Raw genomic sequence first — 15016 nt, forward strand, 5'->3', positions numbered from 1 at the left:
GGAATGTGTCCTGTGGTTGTGGTCAAAGATTTCTTCTTGTCTCCGAGTAATGGTGGGGGGTGTTGTGTGTGAAGTTGTTAGATGGCCTTGGCTTTCGTCATGATCAAAAACACCCCTTGACAAGCACTCACATACACAGATGCATGGGTAATGCATGCCACTCTAGACATCCGTCACACACTGTCTGAGAGTTGAACCAACACACATATATGCCTGGATGAATAATGCATATTTTCCCACTACATCCTGGAGTCGTTTATCGAGTTGGCAGCTGGCCTGACATGCACACATATGCACTTGCTCTTTTTACAGCCTGTTGCTTGCAAGCACTGTCTGCCTTTTTTAATTAGTCTGATTGGTTCTAAAAGAGGTCAGACGAAGGCCTTAGGCAAAATGATTGCTATGATTTTCAAGTACCAGGCCCCCCTTTTTTCCATTGTTTAGATATTTTTTCTGTGAATTCAATTAGGAAATATACTTGGACAGGTCATAGTTGTTATTCTTTTCTTTTTTTTTTTAAGAAACTCTAGTATTGTTATGGCCATGTGCTTTTCAGTTGTTTTTGCACTGTCCGTGGCACCATTTTAGGTGGAAAGCTTCTGCAGTTCTGACTGACGATATTTTGACTCATTCTATGTCTCTTAATTACCTCTGAAATATATATGTATATATATTTCAAATGTGTTTCTTGTTGGTCGTTTTTTCGTTTTTGTGAAGTCTTATCAGATTTTCAATTGCTCTGGCCATTCTTCGCAACATTAGTGCCGCAGACATTCAGAGAGACGCAGGTCATAGGTTAAAAACTGATGAAATTGTGGTGTTCATAAGTAATTTTATGACTATGTTGTTACAGTGAGGCTAATTGGCCATCCCAGAGGTACTCAGTAAGTGTCATTGGTGACAGGTGTCACATTTATTTTTAACTTTTGGGTCTGGAATCAATTAAGTCTTTCCATAGTGAATATTTTCAATTATTAACAAGAAGAAATAGTTTAATTGCTGAGTGAAAAAAATTCTGTGACAAAGAAGTGATACAATTCTAAGTCATTTGACATTACTTCATATTGCACAGGGTTGTACATTACTCACTTCTTTTGTACACTGTAAGTATCCAGAAAATTAGCCTCAGCTTCTAAACAAACTGGCTTGCGAGAATGAGTATGATAAGAAAATTTTAAAATTGTTTGAAATGATACATTCAGCAAAATGGCCATGCTAGGTGTTTCATTTCCATCCGAATCGGACACTAACAAAAGCAAGCACTACATTGACACTGGTAAATGCCCACGTGGAATTTTGATTCAGTTCATATAGATAACACTGGCCCAAAAGATAAGTAAGATAAACAGTGTCTTGCCTCAACAGGACAGGCTTAATCTCTTTACTGCTCATGAGACTGCAGGATACAGTGTCAGGAGGGGAATGCCATAGGCACTCGCAGTTTGATGACAGGGTGTTAGTGGGCTTGTACTATTATCATGGGAAACCAATGCTGATTAGTACACTCCAAAACCCTGCTGTAGGTGGCTTGGTGTGGCTTTGCAGCTTGCGCCCATTGGCAGTGTGCGGCTTGCCTCCAAACACAAACAAAGACATGCAGGGAAGCAGGCACAGACAAACTCAAAGGGACACATGGAGATAGGGACCAGATACATGGATACAAACACGTGTTCACAAAAAAAAATCTACTGACAAACTTTGCTTGCATGTGCCCATGTCTACACTACATGTTTAACATCCCTGGCTTGGACAGAAAATTGTTGCTTACTTCTGGGTTCAAATAGTAACTCTAATGTGGCTGCACAGCACATTTATTTGAGCCACGTTAAGATTAGCAATCCAAGTGAAAAAGTTACCACACGCATGCTTTGTTACTTATCTTATGCACAGTGTGTGTGTGTAATATTTGCAACAGAAAAGTCGTAACAGCGACCATTAAGGGAGTTTTCAGCCTTCTTGTGTCTCTTTTTCTCCACTCTTCTCCTCTCCTATACGCTTTCACAGACATGACTGGGAATGAGAAGAATGTTGTTTACCTGTCAATTAAAGGATCCACTCTATAATGACAATTCAAACTATACTATATCTGGAGGTTCATCCAAGTTCAACAACTTAATGAGTAGATACTTCAGGCACACTGCAGACACAGAGGAGCTCTGATTATACGATATCATATCTAAACATTGTCTAGTTAAGCTCTAAAGCAGGGAAAGTAGTAGTTTGCTTTTTGTCTGTCTCCAGTGTTAATGAGTGATAATATAATTCTTTATCATACTGCTGTATAGTTATGTATTTATATTTAAGTTTTACCAATTGTCACATGTGTATATGTATTTTTTTGTTTTTATGATTCTGTATTTTCTGTAATTGTAGTTTAGTCACAGATAACAGTTTCTAGTTGTTGGAACCGCTCACCAGACAAAATTCAACAATAGTTCTAGTCACATAAAGGCAACAAAAACACTGAGAAAAAAAAACAAAGTTTAATGCTTAAAACTGAATTTCTTACGTAAATAGTATGGCTTATAGTTTTAGTTCAGTACAAAACTCAGATCAGTTTTGTTCAGTTTTCCATCCACCGGTGGTTTTGGCCCAGGCTCACATTTGTCAGTCAAGGGGTGTGTGGAGGTCAAAAGCGTCGTCTCTTACTCTGGAGTTTACACTCCGGAAGAGCACTTTCCCAAGCTCTCGCCTTGTTCAGCTCCCCCGAGAACTGGTGGGTGAATTATGAAAATCTGTTTCTGTGTAGGCATGCAGAGGAGCAGGGATGGGACTGGGGCGCTCTGGTGGGAATTCTCAAGTGGAACCCTTAAAATATGAGACAGGGGAAAAAAAACAGGAAGGGGAGGGAGAGGAGAGGATTTTGACTTTGGAGCTCAGCTCAGAGACTGTGGCTTGGAGGCGAAATTTGATCTGGGGCCTGGAGGATAATGTTAGTGTGAGGAAGAAGCCGGGTTACTGTTGAAGGGATATGTAGGTCCTCAGGCAGTTTCAGGAGGAGTTTTGCAGAGGCTGACAAATCTCACTTTGCCTGGCATCACAGTATAATACCTGATAACTAGAGATGCTGCAAATTGCTGAGAGTCTTTTTCTATGTCAATGATGGCATTAACAGCAGTGATTAGAAATATCCAGGGTTTAAACCATTACAGTCTCCTATGTTTAAAGACTTGGTGAAACAGAATAAATCTGGTTTTCCAGACAGTAGGTGTTTTTCTGTCACACAAATTGCTTGTTGGTACAAAAATATTACCTCAAACATCACAACCTGCCAAATAGCAAGGCTCAACAGCTCCATGGCTTCTTTTATTTGACTTGAATTCCTGTTATGACTATTATTCTGTCAATGATCATTTTTAAACACTGCAACCACAAAAGTGCAGGTGGACCAAGGTCATATTTGTTACTGCTGGATGAACCCATGGTGTTCTCTCCAGACCTTCATTTAGTAAATGGAAACATTAGGGTATTAGTAGAACTAGCAGCATTTATAGTACTTTGAACTGTTTTTACACCTGAAACTAACAAGTCGAGTCATATGGCTGGAGCAAAATGATGAACAATTTTGAACCATTTATTCCCTTGATTGTCATAGGAAATGTTGGATCACTGGTAAATGAAATGGAATAGCTTAAAGCTCTGACTAGGGCATAGCTGGAATATCGGGAAGGCAGTATTATGTGTTTCAATGAGACAGCTCATTGAAACTCATACTGATGACTCTCTGCCCAGCTTTCAGACGACACAGGCCGATGTTGTAATTGTGGACACGTCATTGTGAAGGAGCAGATCTGCACCACAGACAATCAACAGTTAGCTGTGAGTTTCATCCATGTTGTCTACAGAGGGAGTTCACCTGTGTTACCTGCCGACGCTGCATCTGATGTCATCAGCTAAGCTGCTGTCAAAAATCTCTGGGTATTTCAGCTTTCCAAAAGTTTGTGAGAGTAATTTTTTATTCATATATTGACTGATTGATTGTTTTATCTATCTATCTTCTACACTTAACATCTCATCAATCTGTCTTTTGTCCGCAGTGGGAAAGGGTACAGTCCTGCCTCAAATGACTCTTTAGTAGCAACAGGTATTTATCAGCCAGGCATTCACAGAGAAAAAAAACTAACTAGGAGGACAAACAAAGATCTCAAGTGTGCCAGAGCAGCAAGTGCAAGGGTGATTATTTTTTTCTGAAAGTCCTACTTATCAGAAATTGATGTCTGCTACAGCCTATACGATAACTAAAGGCTATCCCTTTCTACTGTGCTGATTTAGCAGTAGTAGGGTTTTCCCTGGGTTGAAAAGTAGTTAATAAACATAACTGCAGTTCTATGAATATGTGTGTAGCTCTCAGCACACTGAAGATGACCCACTAATAAAACCCCCCACTAATGTTTAGTTTGGTGCAAAAATCGTATTGATTTCTAATCTAAAAGCATCTAACTGGCAACAGATAATTGATGAAGGCAGTCGTGCTTATGCAATTAGTTGTGCAAGCAAAGTGATTCCATCATTGAAACTGCAGTTCTGTGAGACCCTCTGTAATGATAAAGGTAGGGACGGCAGTAGTGTTTCAGTCGTAAAAGTACCATTTGTGGAGTTTTGCATTTGACAGAGGTAGTGTCGGATGTGTTAATGTAGCCCACAGTGAGAACTTTTTGAAAGTAAAGGCTGAGTTATACCTCTTTTAACTGCTCTTGCGCTTGTGTCTTGCGCTTGCGTTAATGGCTCGAGACGTTTATGCTTAATTTTGCTCCTCTTCGGCAAGTCTCTCTTCGAGTGGATTCATCATAGACATAATATATATAATATATTATGTCTATGGGATTCATGCTTCTTCTTCTTCTTCTTCACTTTCTACCTTGGCGTTTGAAAACAGCGGTCTTTTATTTGGGGATGAAACCGGAAGATGAACACGCCGCCGGATGTGATGTAGATAGTGGCTTGCGCTCGCGTCTTGCGTGAAGTTTAGAAAATTGAGGTGACACACGCAAGCACGCAAGGGTACCCAGGCTCCGCCCTCGCAGTGACGCAACACCTTCGGCTCTGCTACACTTACTCAGGCAAACTGCTCATTCAGGTGGATTCGAGTTCCCAAAAAAATGGGAACTCCACCCACTTTGTCGGGAAGCAATCAACTTTGAGCAGCGACAACGGCCCAGGGTAGAGGCGTGTTCAAGGTAGTGACGTGGTTGAACTGCCACTCAACCCATGGATTGTACACGGAAGCGCTTCATTCAATATCAACATGGAGCAGCGTCAAGCTTTTGACACTGCTGTAGATGCTGTAATGAAAGTGTTCGACGGGAGATTCTCGTTAAAAATCGAGCAAAGAACAGCCCTTGAATCATTTCTTGACAGGAAAGACGTTTTCGCCTTGCTCCCTACTGGCTTTGGTAAGAGTTTAATCTACCAGTTAGCCCCGCTGGTAGCTAAATCATACGTCAGAGGAAAGAGTGGTGTGATTGGCTTAAGCTTAGGCACAGCCTTTTCTGGCCACAACCAGTAGCAACCCGAGGGAGGCGGGTTGACCAGGCCATTTCGAATCGTATTCGTTATGGTCTTGGTCAGACCAGAATCTCGAAGAGATTTGAAAGTCTATGTTAATCAGGCTAACGCAAGGGGGAGCTTGCAACCGCGCAAGGGCTTGCGTTGCGTCTTGCGTCTTGCGTCACCGACCATAAACCAGGCATAAGCTTAGGAAGCAAGGCAAGGGCCCTGGTCTTTGGAGCCAACAGGGCAATTGGGATCAGACTTTTTGTCAGGAGCTCTGCTGATGAGACCTCTCTATCTGTTGAGAGGAGGGGTTCACATTTCTACAGGAGGGAGTGACAGATGATTTACCTCTGCTTGGACACGAAACAAGACACCATCTCCCAGATGGGGGGGTGGGAGGCGGTGTGTTTTCTCTGCCTCCAAGAGACATTGATCTTCCTTCACTTGGGGCAATCTTTTCCCTCTCTCTCTCTCTAAGCAAAACTTCTCTTCACTTCAGTGAGTTACTTAAGGTCTCCCAGTATGTGTTGGTCATGGGGAAACTGTTGAGATGCAATAATTGTGTTATCATTCAATTTTCTACCAGGTTAGTAGAGGGTTAGCTATAAAGACTCCTCTATAGTCATAAAAATGTTCAATTTGTATTTGTCCAACAGTGGTGAAGGCTCTCCCGCCACAGTTATTTATTTATTTTTAAAAATCTAGTCACATTTAAATTCTTTAGTGCATAATTACCCTACAAGTTGCACTATTCACAGTTGGTGGAATGTGGAATGAAGGCCAAACATACTTCAAAGGAAAGGGAGGCCTTCTCCATTAAAAGCGTGGTTAAACTGTGGTTAAACTATTAAGGAGGGGTCATTTGTAAACTCTTGACAGGTGGACTGAGTGAAAAGGACTTAAAAAGGACTTTGCTGAGTGTGTCTGGAGTTTTCCTTCCATTTTATGCCATTTTGACCTCGTATTAATCAGAGCTGTCATATATATCAGCAACAACCTCAAGGTTTTACTGTACTAAATGCATACGTAAGGAAGAAAAGTGCAATGACTTCATCTAAGGAAGTTAGGAATTCAACTAAATGCAGTGATATTGTGGCTATACACTGTAATTCCACCACTGTGGCTTTCCTCGTGTCCTATGTCATCCCTTTCATTCTCTGTAGCCTCTTTATCCTGTTCAGAGTTGCTGAGGGAGCTGGAAATTATCTTGCATGAAATGGGGTAAGAGACATGTTGGACATTATTGAAGTCACCAGTCCATCACGGGGCCACCACAGAGACAGGCAACCTTGCATGCCCACACTCTAAACTAAGAGTCAAACCGGGAACCTTTTTGCTGTGAAGAGACAGTGTAAACAACTTTTTAAATAGATTTTATGTGGTAATATTTTGGCCTATTCTTTCAGCTCCCAGTGGGACAGATTGTAGACACCCAGACTGTAAGATTCTTTTCTAAACAAAAAGAGCTTTATGTGTGGCATTAGAAATACAACAATGGATACTTGTGTTATATTTAGAATGGTTTGATAAGCAAAAAACAGCCAGGGAGAAATTAATTGTTTGTGGGATCTCCCTTCAGTTCCTGTCTGGCTCTGTGGCTAACCCAGTTTCGGAGCTGTCTCACGTCCATCCTCCTCTTACAATGAAGAGAGAGGGGAGGAGGTGAGAAGCCAAAGGATACAGTGCGTACAGAGAACTCTTAATGGGCTTGGGCAGCAGTGCAAAGAGAGGGGTTGTACATGTACTGTATGTTCGTGTAACAGTGCGTGCAACATTCCGGCTTGTAACACACATTCTGGGTGACTGCAACATGCATGGGAAGATTCCTACACAGACATGAGCATGCATGCATACTCATCGAGTTTGCCTGTTTGGCTAAAGTCCAAGACCTTGCTGTGAAATCAGCTTGGGAAAGTAGCAGGAGCCCTCAGTGGGACACAGAGACAGAAACAGAAAGAGGAGAAGGCCGAACAACGGTAAAATTCTCTCTCCTTCTCTTCCACTCCATACGTTCTTTCCTTTGCCATCAAACCTTTTTTTCCCCTACTTCTTCAGGAACCAGGGGTTAACTTTCCAAAGACTACAAATCACATTTAGCATGTTTGTTACCCTGCAAAGTCAAACCTGACACTTAACGTTAGACATGTTAGATGTGATAAACTTTCTGTACTTCAACCAAATTGACCATACATAAACTATCTGTGCTCCGGGCCAACAAAAAAAAACATGAGAGCAGTTCAATAAAAGAGACAGAGAGAGGCGAAGGCTGAAACATCAGCCTCCTAGCCGCCACAATCTGCTCTTTTAAACTTTTCCTACCTCAAACTTCAATGGTGAATGGTAAATGAGAGAGGAAGAATGAAAAGAGGAAAAATAAAAGAGTGAAGGACGGGTAAGAAATAACAGCCAAACCTGCCATTCCAAAAGGAGCTGGCATAGTCTGCAGGAGTGTGCTAAATTGATTGCAGACAAGGTTTTGGCATATAGCTATACTGAACCACATTTTGTTGAGGATAGTGTCTTCATTGTGTATGGGTACAAAAAGAAAGAGAAGAAAGCAAGTAACCTTTTCTTCACTTTGATATAATCTACATTTTCAGTTATCATGTTCTCCTCTTTTCGAGTGAGGTTTAACAAAAAATCCAACTCATAAACATAGCAAGTGGTTTAGAGACCTCTCTGGTTTCTTTCTTTATTGGGTATAACTCCAAGTCTAATAACTGTGAAATGTAGTGCGTGCTATGTGTGACTTTGCCCTTTTTAGGTATTTGGAAATGACAGAGAGAAAAAGGGAGCAGTTTGGGGGAGAACAAGCAGGGAATGATGATGATGTAATGGTGTTAGCTGTTTCTACAGGGCTGGACAGTGGGATGGAGGGGGAGGATGAAATTTTTATGAGAAGCAGCTGTAGGGAAGGGGCAGGCAGACCTCCAAAGCATTGTAACAGCAGCCAGCCCACAGCTCGCTGACAGCAGCCCAAATTTCTGATAAAGCTAAATATGAAACACTGACAGCACCATCTACATTCAGTGTGATAAAGCTGATTCCACTTCAATAATACAATTTGTCATGCCGTCACCAAACCTTAACACTTGATAATATTTGGATAGGACAATGTTTGAAGTATAGCAAGCATAAAAGTGAATTCATTAAAGTCATTAATTGTAAATTGCAACCAACTGAATACCCTAATATTATTGTCCCATTCCAAGTGTGCAACAGAAACTACTGTCATCATGGACAATGCAAAAGGCCTGCTCTGGAGCCGATGCTTGGTTTGTCCCTTCCGGGCAACTGTAGAAACAAGGCCTATGTTGTGATATCCAGTGTCCATCCATTGATAGAAATCTCCCAGAGCTTGTTATGCAACTGATGGTTGGCCGTGATACCCTGTCTCTGACCCCAGCTGCTGTTATCTTTATGTAGTAAAGTCTAGATGGTCGTTAGGACTGTGTGCTGTTCAGTGAGAACCAATCATTTTTCATTCGAGGCCAGACCTGGAGTTTAACCTTTAAGGAGTATATTTTTGAAGGATTTTGTGAAGATTTTTCTCTTGAGGTCATTAAATCAAGACAGAGTAAAAATCAAAACATTAAGTTTCTTTCTTTTTTCTAACATTCAGGACCTCTTAAATGTCTAAGTGTTGATATTTATTCAAATAGCAAACAGAAGTAATACATTAGAATTTCATATTCATTCCAAGGAACATTTTACTGCCATCTCCTCCACCCAACACTCATCCCCCCTGCTGCTAGTTAACAATACCACTTCCATATCCTTTGCTGCGGCGTGCACAGCCTGTCACACCTCACAGGACAGAGTTTGAAGGGGGCAGGGTAGATAGAGGTCTTTTGGGTCGCAGTTTCCCGTGATGTTTTTATTGGCCTCAGCAGATGGCTTCCCTCAGCCTCTGCATTGTTATGGTGGCCATCTTGCTCTGGGGTCAGCTTTAACAATGGCCGCTAATAGCTGTAGGAGACAGAAGACTTTGCTTCCTCCGAAGAATATCCTTCCCTAATTGAACACTGAAAAACTAGCCATGTTGTCAAATTTGCTTTTACAAGATGTAAATACACTGTTACGTGTCCGGCTCTATCAAAAACCACTGAATTGTATGAGTCAAATTTATGATATTTTGAAGTCCAGTAAGTCAGAATTGTGTGAAATTCTCCAAGACTCCAAGCAATTAGGTGGAACAGCTTAAAAGCATGCACTGCTTTCTCAGTGCAACAATATACACTATTATTCTTTGTAATATCCTCTTTCCTATTTAGTTTTGACAAGCCCTGTCTCTTCACCCCGAACCCTCTTGCCTGCATCTGCCATCTTTTCTTTCTCCCAGTGACATGAAACCCCTCTAGCTCAGAAAAAAAATAAAACCGTTAAAGGTTCTATGGTTTGATTGCAGTAAAACTTGAGGAGTCTATACATTCTTTGTGGTCCCCCTTGCTTGCTCTGCCTTCCATGGCGGATTTCTGTTCTTCATTTTTTGTGTTAGCTTATACAAAGGAGAAAAATAATGAGAAGGGGGAGGAAAAAAAAAATTGGTTGATGTTTCTTCTCAAACATGTGACCCCTGCTCAGCTCACAGCTGAAAATAATTTTGGCCTACAGGCCAGTGAATGGCTGACGCAAACCTCACTCCTCCTCCATTTTCTCTCTAGGGGACGAGGCTTGGGGGCAAAGGAATGAATTGCTCGAGCTTAAAGCAAAACTAGAGGCTAAAATATGGCATATTGTACTTGACGTCTATTGATGTCAAATGAGACCAAAGAGACCACAACTTGTTCTTAATGTCCATTTGTTCTTTTAATGTGGATGACGAAAACCTACAGGCCCCAAATCATAACAAAACACTGGACCCAGTGGGCCAATTATGTTATTAGTCTGAGGAAGAGTTTAGCTTTTAAGTTTTTTTAAATGATTAAGTTTTTTTTAAACTTAATTGACAGAAATTTTGGCTTATTCCCTTACTTTTCTGCCTCCTTCCAGTTAGGACAACAATTTGTGGAATTTGGTTGAACTGAACCACATTCTCTACATAGTTTGGGGTGATCGAAGAGAGGTGTCAGGGTTAGCTAATGCAGGTTTATAGGGAGAAGGGCAGAGGGGGAGCTGGGCCAGACAGTGCTCAGGAACTGTTTAACGGCCTGCGAATACCCTTAAGTATCTCGGCACATCTGGTTGAAGTCACCCACACAAAATCCATGTGCTGGACTGGCATACGGGCTCTTTGGCAGGATGTGTAGGTGTGTTTTTATAAGAGGTCTCGTGTTTGAGTATACGGCAAAGTATGACTTGGCATCTCTGGGAATTTTTTGTTGAATAAATATATGAATACAATAGAAGTTATCCCTTTCTCTTGTGTTAACTAAATTTTTGCCAGACCGAGGCCAGGGCCTTTTTCTCCATGCCAGCTGTGCCCCTGTGTTTACAGGCAAAATCATGCTCACTGTGCACCAGCGGCTCTGTTTTATTGCTACAATCGGGTGATATGTGTACGCTCCAAGTGGATTTGGTTTCATTGTGCTCTGACAAATGGAAGTAATAGTTTGAAATTGGTTGAGCATGTCCCTTACACTTGCCTTGGCACTACCTGTCTCTAATAAAGGACAAAAGTAAATTCATAGCAAGATTTATGCAACAAATCAAGAAAGCTGATTTTCTACAATGTATATTCAGAAATAGTCAGAAGCGCAAAAACCAAATGCATGTATTGAATATTTATTTCTAAATGTGATCTGGCAAGTGCAAAAGGACAAAACACATAAGAGAGTTTGACTAAGTGCCCCTCCTTGCTACTACCCTGCTTTCCTTTTATGTCATGCCACATACTGTAGGTGTTTAAAAGTAATATGCATCTTTGCCTGCCGGATAACTGTTCAAGCTGTGTTTTCAGATGCATCCCCCAATTACTCCCCAAGTGAGGAATGGAAGTTTGGTAGGATGCCATGAAACCTGTGAGGTCTGCTTCTCTGCTGTTCGTTCGTTTGAGCCAATTTGCAGTTTAGATTCAGACACTAGGACCCCCCTAAGGCACTTCTGGTGTGGTATAGCTGTTTTCTAGACAAAACCGTCACATATTAGTCCATGTGTATGCCCATTACTGTGTATCATCTAGACATATTTAGGACAGAAATACAAGCTGAAATATTTTCTACTATGATCTGTAACTGTTTGACTTATAGTGGTTTTCTCTTCAACTTGGGGTTTACCCTTACATTCACATGTGTTTCAACAGGCTTTTAAATTCTCCAAACATTGCACTCATCCCACCATAGAAATATATTACATAAACCAACTGACTGTCTTGGTTTCTTTCTCCGCAGGATGCCAGCTGCTAGCACCATGACCGGTGGGAGGGCCCTGCTGCTCTGTACAAACTCTGACAACTGTATCTACCAATCAGTCAACGGGTAGGTGCCTCAAAGCTATTCAACTGGTCTACCATTTATAATATTTAGTGTCATGTTGCAATGATCTGTTTCTCAGGTGTGCGTGTCATCACCAGTTCACTGCTCTATTTTCCTGTTATTTTCACATGAATTACACATGAAGCCACTCCTCAGGCCGCTGAAGCACTGCGTGTAACAGGGATCCTAACAAGCTAACCAAACACAAAGCTTGTCAGATATTGAAAGCTATGTTCCCAGAGTCCCATAGCCATCATAAAGCTCTCAACTCATCTTAAGCTCGCTGGCGATGCTGCTTTCCATTACCACAGGCAGTTTAACAATGGCAAGACAAGAAAGTAGAACAGGGCAAAGTTTACCATCTGGCATCTGGATACTGTTGCTGCCCCCCCCCCCCCCCCCCCCCCCCCCTGCTGCCTGTGTCCACTTCCGTCATCCTTGCAGAATTCATTAGTGCTATTTAGATTGAAATGAAGGGGTTTTCATTTGTCCCAACTGGAGGTTTTATCTAGTCGAAAATGTCTTTGTCTGTTGTTTTAAGGGTTTGCTGTGTTCTTGAACAGCTCAGCCATTTGGGCAACCTTTTGTGCTTTTGTACCCACTTTCTTCCTTCCACCCTCTGTGACCCATGTCTCTATGCTCCATTGATCTACGGCCATATGTGATGCAACAAAATTTCTGTATCATGCATCTTTTAAATGTCTCCTTTTTTGCCCTACGTGTATCGTTACAGAAAGTTCTTTTCAGCATGGAAGAATACCACAGACTTTTTGCTCTGTGCGCTACCCCTGCTCTCCTTTATTTGGCTTTTCTATTTGACCTAGTTTTTCCCCTCTGTTGCTTCATGCCTAATAAAAACCGTTGTTTCACCCGAGGAACATGAAGGGTAAAAGAAAAGGGGAGCCATAATGGGGCCACAGTAATAAAAGTCAAAGCAATTTGAAAGAGAATTATTTAGTTTCCTCTGTAGTTATGTTACAACATCAACTTTTCTCTCTTTGTTTTTTATTTAATGGTCCCCTAGGAAATTTGAATTCTCAATCTCCTCCTGAGATTTCCTTTAGATTGCATGACTGTTGGTTTTCACATCCAGTAATGTCATCAGAAGTCACCCATCAAGGCCATGTTTCCTCTGTTTGTTGGAAATTCAATCATTTGGTGAATAGGCTCAGGGCCAAAACAGAGTTTAGTGGGTCAGGAGTAGAAAAGAAAAGATGCACGTCGACAATTCGGCCTCTCCCCTCGTTTTGTGTACTTTATCTCCTCTCCAGAAATAGATGTGTGTGTAGCTTGTAAACTTTGACCCTAAAACCTTCAGTTCAAATAGTCATGACCCAGTAATGCTCTGTGAATTAGTCAGGGCTGAAACAGAGCCTTAGCTTGTTCAATACAAAATCTTGTTCACCCTTTAAAGCAAAGATCTGTTTGTAATGTAATTGGAAGTACTCTGGTGGTGAGTTTTGGGAAGCATGATCCTTTTCCGTGTACACTGAAAGCAGCAACTGGTATCTTTGTATTTATAACTGCACTCCAAATTATTAGAGTTGAAAACAGCACACATAGTTATTATTGTTTGTAATTCATGTCCATGCTATTCATGTCTTTGTGTTTCTTTACAAGGCTCCAGTGCTGTGGATTGAAGGTCGGGGAGGCTCCATCGTCTGTGGTACCCCAGCCTCAAGTGGTGTGTGGGTCACCAGGGGACAGAGACGGGAGGGGCACTGCTGCGACTGTAAAGCCTCCCCTCTCCTCTCTTCTCAGCCCTCCTGACAGCCCAGGCCCTCCTGACACCATGCTGGCTCACAGAAGACCCACGACCACCAGTGACCCACGGACTCCCAACATGGAGAATGGGCTTAACCACAACAAGAGCTCAACAGGAACCAGGACTGCTAGCATTCGTGATAAGATATCACAATGGGAGGGCAAAAAGGAGTCTACTCCTGTGAGTCCGACAGGGACATGTTCACTTAATGCAACACAGAAGGAGGTTGAGACAGTGAGGAAAAAAGAATCCAAAACTTCAGCGGTCCAAAGGACAGACAGCAAGAGGTTTCTCAGCTGGGACAGACAAGACTCAGGGAAGGAGAATGTTGGAAAGCTGACTGATTTGAGGCCTAAATCTCAAGAAGGCTCAACAAATAAAGAGAGAGAGGCTATGCTAGAAAGGGGGTGTCATGTTTCCAAGACAACAGACCAACCCCAAGACAAGAAAACCGTTTTGACTCATGTTAAGAACCTGGAGAGGGCAACAAAGGAAGTTCCTGACAGACCCTCATTAGCATTTCCAGGAAATTATTTCAGTCCTCCTACAAAAGAGGAGCTGGAGGAAACTGAAAGGAAGGCCAATGAGCCCATTTTTGGGACTTTTGACATGGCTCGACCAAGTGGATCATGGAGGAGAAGGGACGGGAATTCAGAGAACGTATACAGTGAGCCAGGTGCTCCATCTATAAACCCTCTACCTAAGCCTCAAAGAACCTTCCAGCATCACACACCACCCACTCCAACGGCCTCAGGGCCTTGCTTTGGAAAGGGAAAGAGGAACTTGCCTCCTTTGCCCTCCATTCCTCCTCCACCTTTACCAACGTGCCCTCCCCCAGGTGTCTGCAGAAGGCCTTGGGTAGACAAAGCCCGGGACAGTAATAACAGGTAAGACAAATGCCCATCGGGAGACATCTAGCCTAGACTCTTAGACCCCTACTGTAACTTGATAATGTACATTATGTGGTACAATGCCATGAAAAACAAAGGTTATTTAATCTACTCAATCCAAAGCAAAATTTAAAAAAATGTAAAAGTCTTATGAAATCCGGTTCAACCTTTAATAGCTCCATGTACCCATCCTCTATCTGTTCCCCATCGACATCAACCAAACTCTGAGGTGCACAACATCTCCCACATCTGCTGTAAATCTAAATCACTGGTGACCTCATCCTGTTTCTAAACACCCCACCAAATGAGCTCAGTGGTTGGATCTGAGGAATGTACACATCAACTCATTCCTCCTTCCAAAACTCCACTGGAAGAAGAGAACATCGTGAACAGTTGTGCAAATCATATTATAAAGGACCCTTGCTTTTGAAAAAAAGTTTAGCCTGAACAGTAAA

General features: G+C 42.0%; 1 protein-coding gene across 1 annotated transcript in view; it reads left to right on the top strand.

The window, feature by feature from the left end:
* LOC142384226 (DENN domain-containing protein 2A) overlaps positions 1-15016 on the top strand; it is a 32104-nt gene that overhangs the window by 4274 nt on the left and 12814 nt on the right. Inside the window, exons 2-3 of the mRNA XM_075470301.1 lie at positions 11823-11909; positions 13527-14558. Of these exons, the coding sequence (XP_075326416.1) occupies positions 11824-11909; positions 13527-14558 (1118 nt within the window). The 5' untranslated portion in view covers position 11823. The remainder of the gene's footprint in view (positions 1-11822; positions 11910-13526; positions 14559-15016) is intronic.

The sequence above is a fragment of the Odontesthes bonariensis genome, chromosome 7 (genome assembly GCF_027942865.1).
Source record: "Odontesthes bonariensis isolate fOdoBon6 chromosome 7, fOdoBon6.hap1, whole genome shotgun sequence".
Taxonomy (NCBI): Eukaryota; Metazoa; Chordata; class Actinopteri; order Atheriniformes; family Atherinopsidae; genus Odontesthes; species Odontesthes bonariensis.